We start from the raw sequence: 12952 nt of genomic DNA, 5'->3' as shown, positions 1-12952 counted from the left end.
TGCGTGTGTGTGTGTGTGCGTGTGCGTGCGTGCGTGCGTGCGTGTGTGTGTGTGTGTGTGTGTGTGAGTGCGTGTGCGATTTCCAGGTTGTTATTCATTGCTAATTGACTCCCTTAAAAAAAATTAGCTTTGGTGTCTGTTCACTTTGTACCGTATTTCAGTCTGCAGTCGTTGCTGCCGAGCAGGGCAGTACAGTCGCAAGCCATCTGGAGTTGAGTATTTGCACTTTAAACGATTTAAAAGTGCACCGTGCCTTTAACTTTGGCTATGATCTGAATTGAAATCGTAAAGCTGCGCAGATACACAGAGAACTGGGAGAGAAAACTGTCGTATTTACGTGTCAAAATAACTCGATGTAGCGGATGATTCGTTTTCCTCTTTCATTTTTTAAATGTCAACACCCTCACCTGTACAGCACACAAAACCCTACACCTTCGGGGAAAACAAGAGGAAATGCACCGTCTGTCAATTTACATTTGCCATTTCGAAGCGTTCCTGCGGAGCAGCATCCACGCTCACACGCTGATTCAGCCAAAGGCCCCATCAGGCCACGTAATTAGATGTGGTGTAAAGTGAAATGAGAGCAGCGTCGGTGGCGAGAGGCTGCTGCTGCTGCTGCTGGTTTTCCCATGTTTGTCTCCAGAGCGCTCACACACACACACACACACATACATACACGCACCTGGTCACGCACATGAGAACGCCTGTGTCAGGAAAACAGCATAAGGACAAAATGTTGCGGCGTCCGGGGATTAAATGTGCCTGAGAGAGGGACGCGCAGAGGAGCGGAGACAAAGCAATCACGGAAAAACACGAGCGGGCCGGAGCTGATTTATGAGTGTGTTTTAATCAGGAAAGGAGGCGGTGCTGCCACAGAGGCCGTAGGTTGAGACGCAGCTCGTGAGCTTCTTCAAATTAGACTGTTAATAGCGCGTCTCCTTCCTCTAGATGTAACATCCCCGCTTTTATTCAAAGTGTAAGCAACATGACCTTTTTCACACTAACACACACACACACACACACACACACCCTCCCCACCACCAACTCCCAATAGACTCCACACAAGAGAAAATGAGTCATGCGCCAGATCATTTGAAACCCTGCGTGTAGTTAACAGAATTGGATGAAGGATTGGCTTTGAGATGGAAGGAAACCCATTAGTTTGCTGTATAACCGAATGCTGTGGAGAGAACTGTGTCGTCTGTCAACCCTAAAGGGATAAAATAGCATGATTTCAATTCAACAACTTGCTGAAGAGCGGCACTCCTGCTATCGACACAGATAGTGTTGTGCAGTCTTGGAATATCTGAAAAATCACGAAAAAAAAATAATGCTATTTTACGTTAGAAAAACAACCAAAGATTGATTCCTTACAAGATGGAATGGAAGCTAAAGTCCCATATACAATTTCTTGATCAGTTCAGACCTTTGTGTTATTATTGTGTATAATAATAATAAGAAAACTTTTATAGCACGCACTTTGATAATCTGCCCCACCAATTAGGTCTGTAGCTCAACTTCAGTCAATCAGTGGTTTTTTTCATGGCTCGTGTTGTATTCTGGTCAGATGGTAAATTAGTAGGAAAAGAAAAAAAATTGAAGAGGGAATATCATGTTCAGAAAATTTTCCCCTGAATTAATTTAGGCAGAAAAAGACCAAAAGTTAACTGCTGAGACTTGAGGTCGTAGGGTACCAGTCGTACTCTGGTGAGCAGTCGCTGCTTGCAACTGGAAAAGTTGAACATTGCTTTCTCTACTTACTGAGATTTCTAGGATTTGAACGCTTTCAATGTGAACAATTAAACGGTGGCATTGTCATTTGATTCTGAAACGAACTGGCCGGTGGAAACAACAGTGAAATAACACTGATGAAACAGATTTAGACTTTCTGGACTTTTGGAGTCACACTATACATTATCTCAGGATCTTTACCAGTTGCACAATAGGTTTTTTGCATTCGAAAGCCAAAGCCAAAGCAGAGAAACCGCTGTGGTTTTTTAACGCGTCCACAAGGCCATTAAATTCATAAACTCGTGTTTCAATAGTCAGGACATTCGTTTGCTTTCTGTTTGCTGACACGGATTAGATGGCATTAATCTGCACAAGAGGAGACTGTTGTAATTGTCTAGTATTTGTTGGAAGAAGTTCGATACATGTGGTGCTGTTTATCTTTTGTTTTGAATGAGTAATAACATTGAATAATATAGAGGTTGAAAAATATGAAACAAGATTATTATAGGTTCCACTGACATCTACATACAAGCGTGTTTCCACACCATACAGTGGACTCCAGTGCTTTGTTGTAAGTGACAGAGACGTTTCACTTATCTCACACATAATCATGTAATCATATATCTAGTTTATTTTGCGCATGAGTAAATTAAGTGTAGGGTTCAACAAGTACAAGTATTGTCCTTGCGAATTACGTTTAAAAAAATTCTCTGAGCTTTAAGTGAAATGTGCAAATCTTGCAGACGTCACCGGATATCATCAATGTTTTGTACAGTATTAAAAAAAAAAAAACTCTTGCATTTATGCAGCGAGTCAACGCACCACAATGTTGTTCATCTTAAGACTCTACCACCATAGTTTCTTGGGGTTATTTTTGGCTGTGAATGATTTACAATTTGTTCTAATGTTGATTAAAAGAACAAAAGTTTAAAGCAAGTATAGATATGTACTATATTTCTATAAATTTGTGTATTTATCCATGAAAGTACAATGGACTGAACAGACCAGAGTACAATGGCAAATCTTTTAGGTTAAGGTAAAGCCCACTTTAGCTTAAAATTTAGCTCGAGCTTTAAATTACATGCAGTCAAAATAGGTTCGTTTGTTGATGACAAGAATGGGTCGCCACCTCCAAAAGAGAAGAAAATCTGAAACACTGTATAGAGAGATATATGACACATTTTTTAGACCACCTGACATTTTAAAAAAACAATTGTTTTATTTTATTTCATTGAATTTTTTTTTAATAAAACTGTTTAAGATTTAAAAATGTCATTGTGTTTTTATCTTAATTGAGAAAAAAAACAATGAATTGATTAATCAATGGCAAAATATTTCAGTTAAAGAGCTTCTACATTCACAAATATATATTTGAAATGATTTTTGTAATTACCAATGTTTCTCATTCAGGGCATAAACCTTCCATCTGGTGGTGGTCTAATAAAGTTACTAGGCACTGTATACTGTATGTATTTTTGTTTGTTTGTTTGAAATCCCAACCTTTGTTGTGCTGTTCATTCTTCCAACGTGATTATTACCAAGATTCTGATGTTTTGAAGGTACTGGATATGGAGTTGTTGACTATTGTCAATCTATTATCACAAAATGGAACTAGATGGCAGTCTGTGGTTCATCAAGCACGGAAAAACACATTTAAAAAAAAAAAAAAAATCACTTACGCTGTTAAGAATTAGCGCTCCCCAAAATAGCTTCTCAGACCTTGCGATGAACGGTTTTATTTTGAATGGGATAAACTTCTATCTTTACATTTTCTTATTGTAAAACGAAAAAACTCGACGTACAATATTATATCTCCCGTTGACTTGGGTTTTCTAGACTGGTGCCACCAAGTTCCATTAGTGGTTGTACATAAGCGTGCTCGGCATCTTGCTCTTAAACTACTTAATTTAAAAAATAATGTCTAAGAATACTGGAGGTTTCCAAGGAAATGTGCGTGTATTTTTGTTTGTTTTTGTTTGCTTGCTACAATTAGCAGCGTTGCAGATTGTCCGTGTACGTTCTGTGTGCACGGCCACACTAAAGGGGCGCCGGTGACACGAGCTGTAATGAAACAAATAACTGCTGACACGATTGCCTCGATTTTTAGGGGACATTCAAAATCGCTTAACGTAAAAAGCTTAACTTAATGACCAAAAACAGCGCTCAACCGTCACCAAAACTCACGTGGACATCTCTAGTCAGGCCCTCTCCAGCTGAGCGCCGAGAGGAAAAGGCTAAACGAACAGGAGTAATCGTTCTGGGTTTGTTCGTTTCTTATAGTGGTGGAAGTGGGCATGACTAGAGATGTCCATACAAAATTTGGCGATGATTGATCGCTGTTTTTGGTCATTGAGCTACGTTAAGCTTTTTACGTTCAGCATTTTAGAATGTCCCGATTTTAGGAAGTTTTATACCACACATGTCTGACAACACGCTTCTGTTCATCAAGAGCTGCTGCTAGGCAGAGGTTCATCTTCACTGTGCTTCTTGTCGTCATCTGAAGCTAAGCTATTAGCTTCCCCGCCCCCTGAGAATCTACTTTGCGGAACGAACTGAGGGAAAATGGCTTAATGTATCCACATCTGCTAATACACTGTGAGTGCCCACGTTCTGCCCGGTCACATTGAGAGCCCGTGTGCCCAGTCTGGTCTGTTACCACTGGGCCGAGCCAGTTTTAGTCACGGGCGTAATTCAGGACCTTCAGCCTCATCCAGGGGGCCCTAGACCTACTTGCAGCATCCCCCACAGGATGTCTGTGTGAAAACCTCAGCACACTCTCAGTGCCTCTGAACAATGTTGCCAATTCACCACTGACTGACCGAATGGATGCTGGAGGACGGGCTGTACCTGTGCGTGTGAGCTTGCGTGTGTGAGTATGTGTGCGTGTGTGTGTTTTCTGATGGACAAATAAACTGCAACTGATATGAATATGCAGACTGATGTTGTGTTTATTGCATGCCGGGGGGGGGGTATCGTGCGTTCTCACCCCACAGTTCAGCTCATGGCGCTCCTGGGGAACTGAGCGCTCTGGTATTGCCCCGCAGGGAGAAGGCAGCCCTGCCTAACCTACTTTTCTCAGCACTGATAGCCGGGCGCTTTTTCTCGTCATTATTCTTTAAATTGCCTCTTGCCGAGAAAGCTGCTCTTGCGCTGCTGCTAAATCGGTTTGTTTGCCCGTCAGCGGCATGTTTTCAGAGGGCCTCTGAACGCAACTGCCTGTTGTGTTGACTCCCTGGTTGGAGTTTCGCAAAACGACACGCAATCTTGTTTTTTCCACCTTTAGCCGAACTCAAAAGAAGCACGTGCACGCTTCCAACTCGACAGCCTTCGCCTGCTGCGAAGAATGCGTTCACTTTCCCAACAGAAGAAGGGATGACACTTACGCTCCCATCTTTTTCTCTATAAATCCATTCATTCATTTTCTGTACTTTCTTCTTCTGCACTCGGGGGTCACAGGGAATGCTGGAGCCCATTCCAGATGTCTTTGGGCAAAATTGCCATTTTATCGCAGGGCCTCGTAGGCAAGGCAAGGCAAGGCAGCTTTATTTATACTGCACATTTTAAACACAAGGTAACTCAATGTGCTTTACATGAAAATATCACCATATGATATCAAGATAGGGCGACACGGTGGCGCAGTGGTTAGCGCTGCCGCCTCACAGCAAGAAGGCCGTGGGTTCGATTCTGGGGCCCGGGCCTGGGACCTTTCTGTGTGGAGTTTGCATGCTCTCCCTGTGTCTGCGTGGGTTCTCTCCGGGTTCTCCGGCTTCCTCCCACACTCCAAAAACATGCATGTGAGGTCAATTGAACATTCTAAAATTGTCCATAGGTGTGCATGTGCGTGTGAATGGTTGTTTGTTTCTATGTGGCCCTGCGATGAACTGGCGACTTGTCCAGGGTGTCACCCTGCCTTCGCCCTAAGACAGCTGGGATAGGCTCCAGCAGACCCCCGTGACCCTGAGCTCAGGACTAAGCGGGTATGGAAAATGAACGAATGAATGAATGATATCAAGATATGGATATGAAAGCACCACAGGGAATAAAAAGCATTAAAAATAGACATTAAAAAAAACAATAAACATGCAATATTGTTGTTAGGAGAAGACAGTTGCAACAGGTAAAGGCCACAGCAAAGTGCAAGACAAATAGTGAAGCCCTAAATATAATTCAGTAAAAGGCAGTAGCAAACATAAAGGTCTTCAGCTTTGATCAAAAAAAGTACAGAGAGTTGGGGATGACCTACCATTTGTTCCAGATATGTGGTGCACAGTAACTGAACACTGCTTCTCCATGTTTAGTTATGACTCTGGGGACACAGAGCAGACATGTCCCCAGCCGACCTGAGAGGTCTGGGCGGTTCCTAAAGTGGCAGCAGATCGGAAATGCATTTAGGCCCTGAAGCATTCAGAGAAATAAACCAACAGCATTACTTCGAAATCAATTCTTTGACAAACAGGAAGCCAGTGTATGAGATACAGAAGTGAGACAAACAACCATTCACACTCTCTCTCACACACACACACACACACACACCCATGGACAATGTAGAGTTTTCCATTTCACTTCACATGCATGTTTTTGGACTGTGGGAGGAAGCCGGAGCACCTGGAGAGAACCCACGCAGTCACAGGGAGAACATGCAAACTCCACACAGAAAGAGCCCAGGCCCTGGAATCTTGCTGTGAGGCAACAATGCAAACCACTGCACCGACTGTATTCTCCATAAAAGCTGGAGCAAATAGACATGTGTGACTGGCACCTCTGCCTGATCAGCAGTCCGGTCACACGCCACACTGCTGTAGAATGGCATCCTCATTCTTCAACCAGCGTTCATCGCAAGTCAGCCAACACGATTCTATTGGTCACTCTGGCACTAAACAGCACGATCAAGCCGATCCAGCAGGCGTTCAGTGGGATCGAGGTTGTGACTGCTGGCCACCCATTGCATCTAATCTGATCCAAAATCCTGCGGGTAGGTATCTTTCATTCCTTCCTGCTCATCTAGAGGGACATAAGCAGGAGTTTGCACTCACATCTTGTTGCAATCCCATCTTGATTTCCCTCTTCTTGCAAATTGTGTTTAATGTTGCACTGTTTTCCCAGTGCAGGAGATACCACATTACACATCACGCTTCCCCCACTAAAAGCTGTAACTCAGTGCAGCAATCAGCACATCAGCCTCCTTGTCTTCTGCACACTTTGACCCCACAATCCAACGGCCGCAGGCGCTGCTGAATGCAATGTTCCTCAGCAACCGTGTTCCAATCAGACACCTGATTGTCAGCACCCTGGGGGTATCAAGATGCTCAAAAACAACAGTCGACAGCAACGTGAGCAGTGAAGATTGGACACATTTTCTTGGGGGCAACCCACATATTTAGCTGTCGCAGCTCATCCCACACGGCATGTTTCTTTCAAACGTGGCACCTTTTACAAGTGAATTCCACAGGCATTCCAGATTTACTATCAAGAAGCGTTGTCAACAAAGAAGTGGAAACAAATTTCCTTACTTTTTGTGCTAAGCTTAGTTCTTTGTTTGTTTTTCACTGATTGCAGTTCATGTCATTGCTTCAGCTTCTTCAAAGATTTGACACCAACAGGGCATTAACAGTGTATTTATCCAAACGTGCGTTGACATGTTTCTATCGCGTATGTGCATGTGTAACGTTTGTGTATTGTACTAGTAAAGATACATGACGACCAGAAACACAGGGTCAGTTCCATTGTACCAGTCCACCGGGGCTTGTTCTGCTCAAGGAGTGCGGATCAGGGAAGGCAAACAGTTGTCGGACGTTTATGAGAAAGTGTTGACCCCAGAGAGGAGTGTGGAACTTTCCTGGAAGTGATACAGGCACACGAGACAGCAATGGGGTCCAAGTATTTTTGGCTTGATATGAAAGACAGCTGTAGATTCACAGCCACGTCTCAGGCAGCCTGGGGACGTGCCACAGTGGTCTTTGTTCCACTTTTGCTCTGTTATGACAGAGCAGCAGAGGGAGTGGGGGAAAATACTGCAAAAACAGGAAGTCTGTCCGTGTGGTGAGCCAATGCTGCAAAGGAAAATGTGCATTGAATGTGTTTTTCTCTAGGAATAAAAATCTGGGGGTGTTCCTGGGAAAGGCGTGTTTCTGTCATTCAATGTATAAAATTCTATCTTGGTTATGTTTCTGAGCTTCTTTTTTTTTGTACAAATATGTTTATTTTAGATTTGTTTAGGTCACTGCTGACTTGCTGCTGGCTCAAAATAGAAAAACTCTGGAGTGAGGTGGAGCCACGATTGATGGAGAACAATTAACTTGACATTGCAGTTAAATTTCATTTATTGTGTGTTCATGTGCAGCACTTATCAAGTACACGCAGGACGTTGATTTTGCAGTTGGAAGTTGATGACAGTTTGGAAAATACTGAAATGCTTTTTTTAAATGTGACTACAACTGAACTGAATTGAATTGAATTGGAAGTTGGAAGGAAATGTAAAAAAAAACAACATAAAAACTACAACATTAAGAGTCTGTCTTTAAGCCTAGTCCATCATTTCCATAAATGAAAACAGCTGACTTGCTTAATGCATGTCAGTTGTTATGCTAGTTGCATAATTATAAGGTTACAATAATTTCAATCAATAATTCGCAGCAATAATGTTTTTGGAAGGACACAATCACCAAAGTCACAGTGATGACTTCATAAACAAACAAACACACATTCTTATTGCACAGAAGTAAAGAAAAACGGGTTTCCCTTAACGGATTGCCCTCTAATCAAACTGAGATACAAGACTTTTTTTTTTTGTGCAAAATCAATCTCTAGTGAGAACTTTTTCAAGTGTTTATTTAAGGCTGTCATTTATCGCCCTCCAGAGGCCTTTAGGTAGTATAGCAAATGACTGCAGCGCTCCATACTGGTAAAAGAGATTCATATGTAATTACAATGCAATTACTATGATATACCGTGACCTGAGTGAATCTACAGTCTAATAAAACACACACACACACACACACACACACACACACACACACACACACACACACACAATGTATATATACATATACAATGTATATGGAGAATGTTATTATTATATATATGTGCACACACAAGTATACACACAATACACATTAGTAGACATTACAAATTTCCAAATATAACCAGAGCATTATATTTGTTGACTTTGCTTAGTGTTTCTTCTCCAATGGCTGACAATACAATCAGCAGAGAGACTTTTGAAACTCAATATGTTTCTCCTTTAGGATGCTTCCTTCTATCTTAACCTATCCTCTGCATCCTCTTCTGTCTTCCTGTAGGCCGAGTGTCTGACAGTTTCAACCTCAGCATCCTTCTAACAATAAATACTCTAATCCTCCCCTGGATCTTTGCTACGGCGTTAACTATTTCCAGAAGAGGTAGGATCTGAATTGTCTAGAGGTGAATTGTCAAGAAACCCCATGGCAACGCAGTCCCAGACGAAGTTTCGATTGCACTGAGTGCAGTACATATGGTTACACCCTCCGTCCTTCTGCAAAACAAAACACAAGCATTGCTGGACGATCAATAGGAAGAGCAACACCTCGTCTGTCGTTAACTGTGTCTATGCATATGTGTCTCCTAGGGCTTAGTGATCTGCGTTCTCCAAAATATTGTTAACATCTGTGAATCAATACTATCAATGAATACCTCAATGCGGCAGAAGCAATGTGGACAGTGCTTGGTGTAAAGTTGGATCCAGCCCTTGCTTAGATAGCTTGACAAGGTGACTCGAAATGCTCGACGTCCATATCTGTCCTCCAGGAGCTTCTTCCTCTTTTTACTGCCCTCAGTGTAATCCTGCCACAGAGCCATCAGCCCCCCTGTGAAGCAACACAGAACACATAAAATAGTACACAACAGGTGGCTTGTGTTCTTAAGGGGTTGATTATTGGTGTATTGGTGTAATTGAACACATAAGCTAGTGTACCTCTCGACAGAGGGAGCGCTTCGCTGCCGTATTCAGGGGTGTTTTCTGTCTCCTCTGGGATATCGCCATCACAGCTCCCAGTTCCATGGTACGTCTTCCTGCAGGCGACACAGAAGGCGAAGCCACACACGGAACACATTGCAACCTTGCCAGATTCCTCGCGAATGACGGCAACACCACAGGTAAGTCGTGGACAGTACACGACATCTGAGAGGGAAAGAAAATAAGAGGAACAAAGAAAAACATGAACACAACTTATCACCTTTCTCTGGATTAGCCAGTTATGAAACTGACTGAAATATATGTGCAAACTGTCATTCTGCTCCTGTCCATCTTTTATTAGCAAAAGCAATCATCAGGGGGGTGAAGTGGTTAGCATTGTCAGCTCACAGCAAGAATGTTTTGGGTTTGATCTCCGTTCCTATGTGAGGCAAATTATGGAATTGTCTGTCAGGGGGAGCGCGATTGCAAATGGTTGTTTTTCTTTCTATGTGGCTCCGTGATAAACTGGAGACTTGTCTAGGTTGTACAGCTGGGATAGGCTCCAGAACCCCGTGAACAGAAAATGTATGGGTATAGTAGGTGGATGGATGGATGAACTTGCCAGACATGCCGTCCAGAGTTTTCTGTAGCAGCAGACGATCATAACGGTGGAACAGCTCCTCTTGTACCAGGTCCTTCACCTGTCACATCAAAAAGATAAACATGATGTCATGACCAACGTACATCTAACGCCAATGACGCGAACCCTTGTATTAAAGAAAGGCAAACACATTATTTAGCGAGTAGCCATTGACAAACAAAGTCAGATGCAAATGGTATTTGTCACAAAACCACTTAAGTACTTATATCCCTAAAAAGGTTCCTTGAATATGAGGACCATAAGAATCAGATACAAAAACATGGCCTGCAGCATGTTCGCAGCTCACCCAGGGAATGAACTACGGTTTACTGTTTGACGACTTTATATACTTCTTAGAAATGGAAAAGGAAAACTGTAAATATCTTTTGACTTGCAGCACTTTTAACTTAACTGTTTTTTCTTGGTATCCAGCATGTTAAGTGTTTGAGTAAGTACCTGTGCATGTGTCGGCCTGGTGGTGCAGTCTGCATGAGGACACAGCACAGTTTCAACAGTCCCCTCTTTGATCTGGACTGAAAAATGCTCTGAGATACAGGTTTGGCAGAAAATATGGCCGCATTCAAGCAGCTGCAGACAGTCTGAACCAAGGTAGCTCATAAAACACACTTCACAGTCAAACAAAGTGGTGGCAAAGCGCTTCTGCAGCTGGGCTGCATCATTGATCAGGATCTGGGACATGAGTGTCTGTGATGGAGTCAGCTGGAGATCAAAGTCTTGGCTCTGCTTTTGATGGACATCTTCCAACATGACAGAGAGGGATGAGGCTTCCTGTCCACTGTTGTCTGTTAGGCCAGAGGAGTTGGACGGAAGAGGCGACGACGTGGACCCAGTCTCTCCATCTAAAAATTCTTGTAGGTCCAGAAGATTGGACTCGGATTCCACTGCAACTGAGGATGGGCCATTCTCATTCTTCTCTATCAACTCTGAGGTCTGGGGGATCTGCTCAGCCTTCCTTCCAACTATAGTTGAGTCAGAGTCATTACAGGTCTTTGGCATGGGATCACTGCTTTCGATTTCAGGATCAACTGATGAATCCCCAGTTTCCTGTTCCTCAGAATGAAGCTCCAGCTTGGCGTCAATCTTCAAAAATCTCAGGGCATCTTCTCTGAGGAATTGCACCCAGTCGAAAAGCACAACAGCGCCACCGCTGGCCTGGTAGATATCAGTCAGCTGATCCCCCAATGAGGTTAGCTGTGGAAGAAGACAACTTTTATTGGCTCTCTGCTATCAGTCCAACATGCTTATTGGCTAGCTGAACAATAATCGAGGTGCATTGCTTCAAGCCGTCATTACCTGCTTCTCCGTCAGCCAGCTGCAGGAGAGGGTGAAGGAGGGAGGGGAGGAGGATGGGTAGTCCTCAGGGAGTTCAAAGGTCAGACTCAGAGGAGGCAGGAACGTAATCTCATATTGCCTTAGACGTTCGCCTTCAAAACATTTGGACACAGATAAACAAAATGGGAAATGCCTTACATTAAGCTGCCAGTAGCTACAATTAACAAACATTTGTGCATTTTATTTTGTTTTTTCAATTTCTCGATTAAAATCTGTTCTCTGTCACTATGAATAGTAACATTGTGATAGGAGGGCTGGGCCATTGCTGTTGTGTGTTGTGCAGGGATACTGTTAATTTCCCTAAGGGAGTGATCCCAAAGGGATCAATAAAGTCTCTCTATCTATCTAATGGAAACCCTGTTCTGTTCAAATGTCGCATACCATTAAAAAAAAAAAAAAAAAAATACTGTTAATGTGACGTCCCTATATATTTTATTATTATTATTATTATTATTATTATTATTATTATTATTATTATTATTATTATTATTATTATTATCATCATCATTATTATTATTATTATTATTATTATTATTATTTTAAATTGAAGATAGACAAGATGGAAAAAGAATATCTTCATACCTTCCTTGATTGACACAGCGAAGCCCTCGGGCAGCTCCGCGGACACCCGGATTTCCCCGTCAGCCTTCGATTCACCGCGAATGAACTCCGAAGTGAAAATACTCTGGAGCGCGAGCAGCTCGTTCTCCCGCTCTTCCGGGTCTACGCTCATTGCTACGACGTTGCCAATGAAACTGCTTTAAAATACGGGAAAAGTTCTATTTTTTTCGGTCCGTGTTGACAGTTGACAGTTGACAGTCCGCCTGAGTCAAGAATGCTTCGCCGCTCGTCTTCCTGTTCCTGGTCTCCACCTCGCCGGTGATTCTCCGGCCCGCTGTTCCGTTGACTCATCGGAGTATGACGCAAGGCACGGGACAAAGTTGTAAAGCAAGTTTGTTCGTTTGCAGCGTCGCTGCGTGTATCCAGAAGGCTTCAGTGCGATGCAAGAAGAAAGGCTTTTGCATCATAATATGTTTGTCTAATTAAACAAACAAAACAAAACAATTCCCCGCACCACCATGTTAACACATATGTGGGTATCTGTCCGTGCAGTTCAGTCAGTGATGAACAATGCAGTGTTAACAGTAGCTTGATCTTTCAAACAACTTTCTGCTGCATTGTCTGTTAATGTGACGTCCCTATGCAAATGAGGGCGTATGATAAAAGCAGCCCCACTAATCTTTAAATGATGAAATATGCTCACCTAAAAAGACATAACCTACAGGATTTCATGTCAA

The 12952-nt window shown here is 42.8% G+C and overlaps 1 protein-coding gene across 2 annotated transcripts; it reads right to left on the bottom strand.

The window, feature by feature from the left end:
- Window positions 1-8033: 8033 nt before the first annotated feature.
- LOC142900867 (E3 ubiquitin-protein ligase RNF14-like) lies at window positions 8034-12690 on the bottom strand. 2 transcript variants are annotated; one of them, XR_012928941.1, is made up of 8 exons: window positions 12237-12690; window positions 11616-11746; window positions 10758-11513; window positions 10284-10362; window positions 9680-9886; window positions 9400-9572; window positions 8732-9241; window positions 8034-8701 (listed from the first exon to the last, which is right to left on the bottom strand). XR_012928941.1 is itself a non-coding variant. In XM_076045465.1 (7 exons), the coding sequence occupies exons 1-7, from the start codon at window positions 12385-12387 to the stop codon at window positions 9110-9112; spliced, it is 1629 nt and encodes a 542-aa protein (XP_075901580.1). In that variant the 5' UTR covers window positions 12388-12690; the 3' UTR covers window positions 8034-9109. The 2 variants fall into 2 exon arrangements, 1 of the variants encoding a protein (XP_075901580.1); XM_076045465.1 differs by having other exon boundaries at window positions 8034-9241.
- Between the last annotated feature and the right edge of the window lie 262 nt (window positions 12691-12952).

Source organism: Nelusetta ayraudi, unplaced genomic scaffold (assembly GCF_046127955.1).
Source record: "Nelusetta ayraudi isolate G7.1 ecotype Tasmania unplaced genomic scaffold, CSIRO-AGI_Nayr_v1 ptg000084l, whole genome shotgun sequence".
Classification (NCBI taxonomy): Eukaryota; Metazoa; Chordata; class Actinopteri; order Tetraodontiformes; family Monacanthidae; genus Nelusetta; species Nelusetta ayraudi.
Note: the sequence above shows the minus strand (reverse complement) of the source record. Positions and strands in the feature narration are given on the sequence as shown.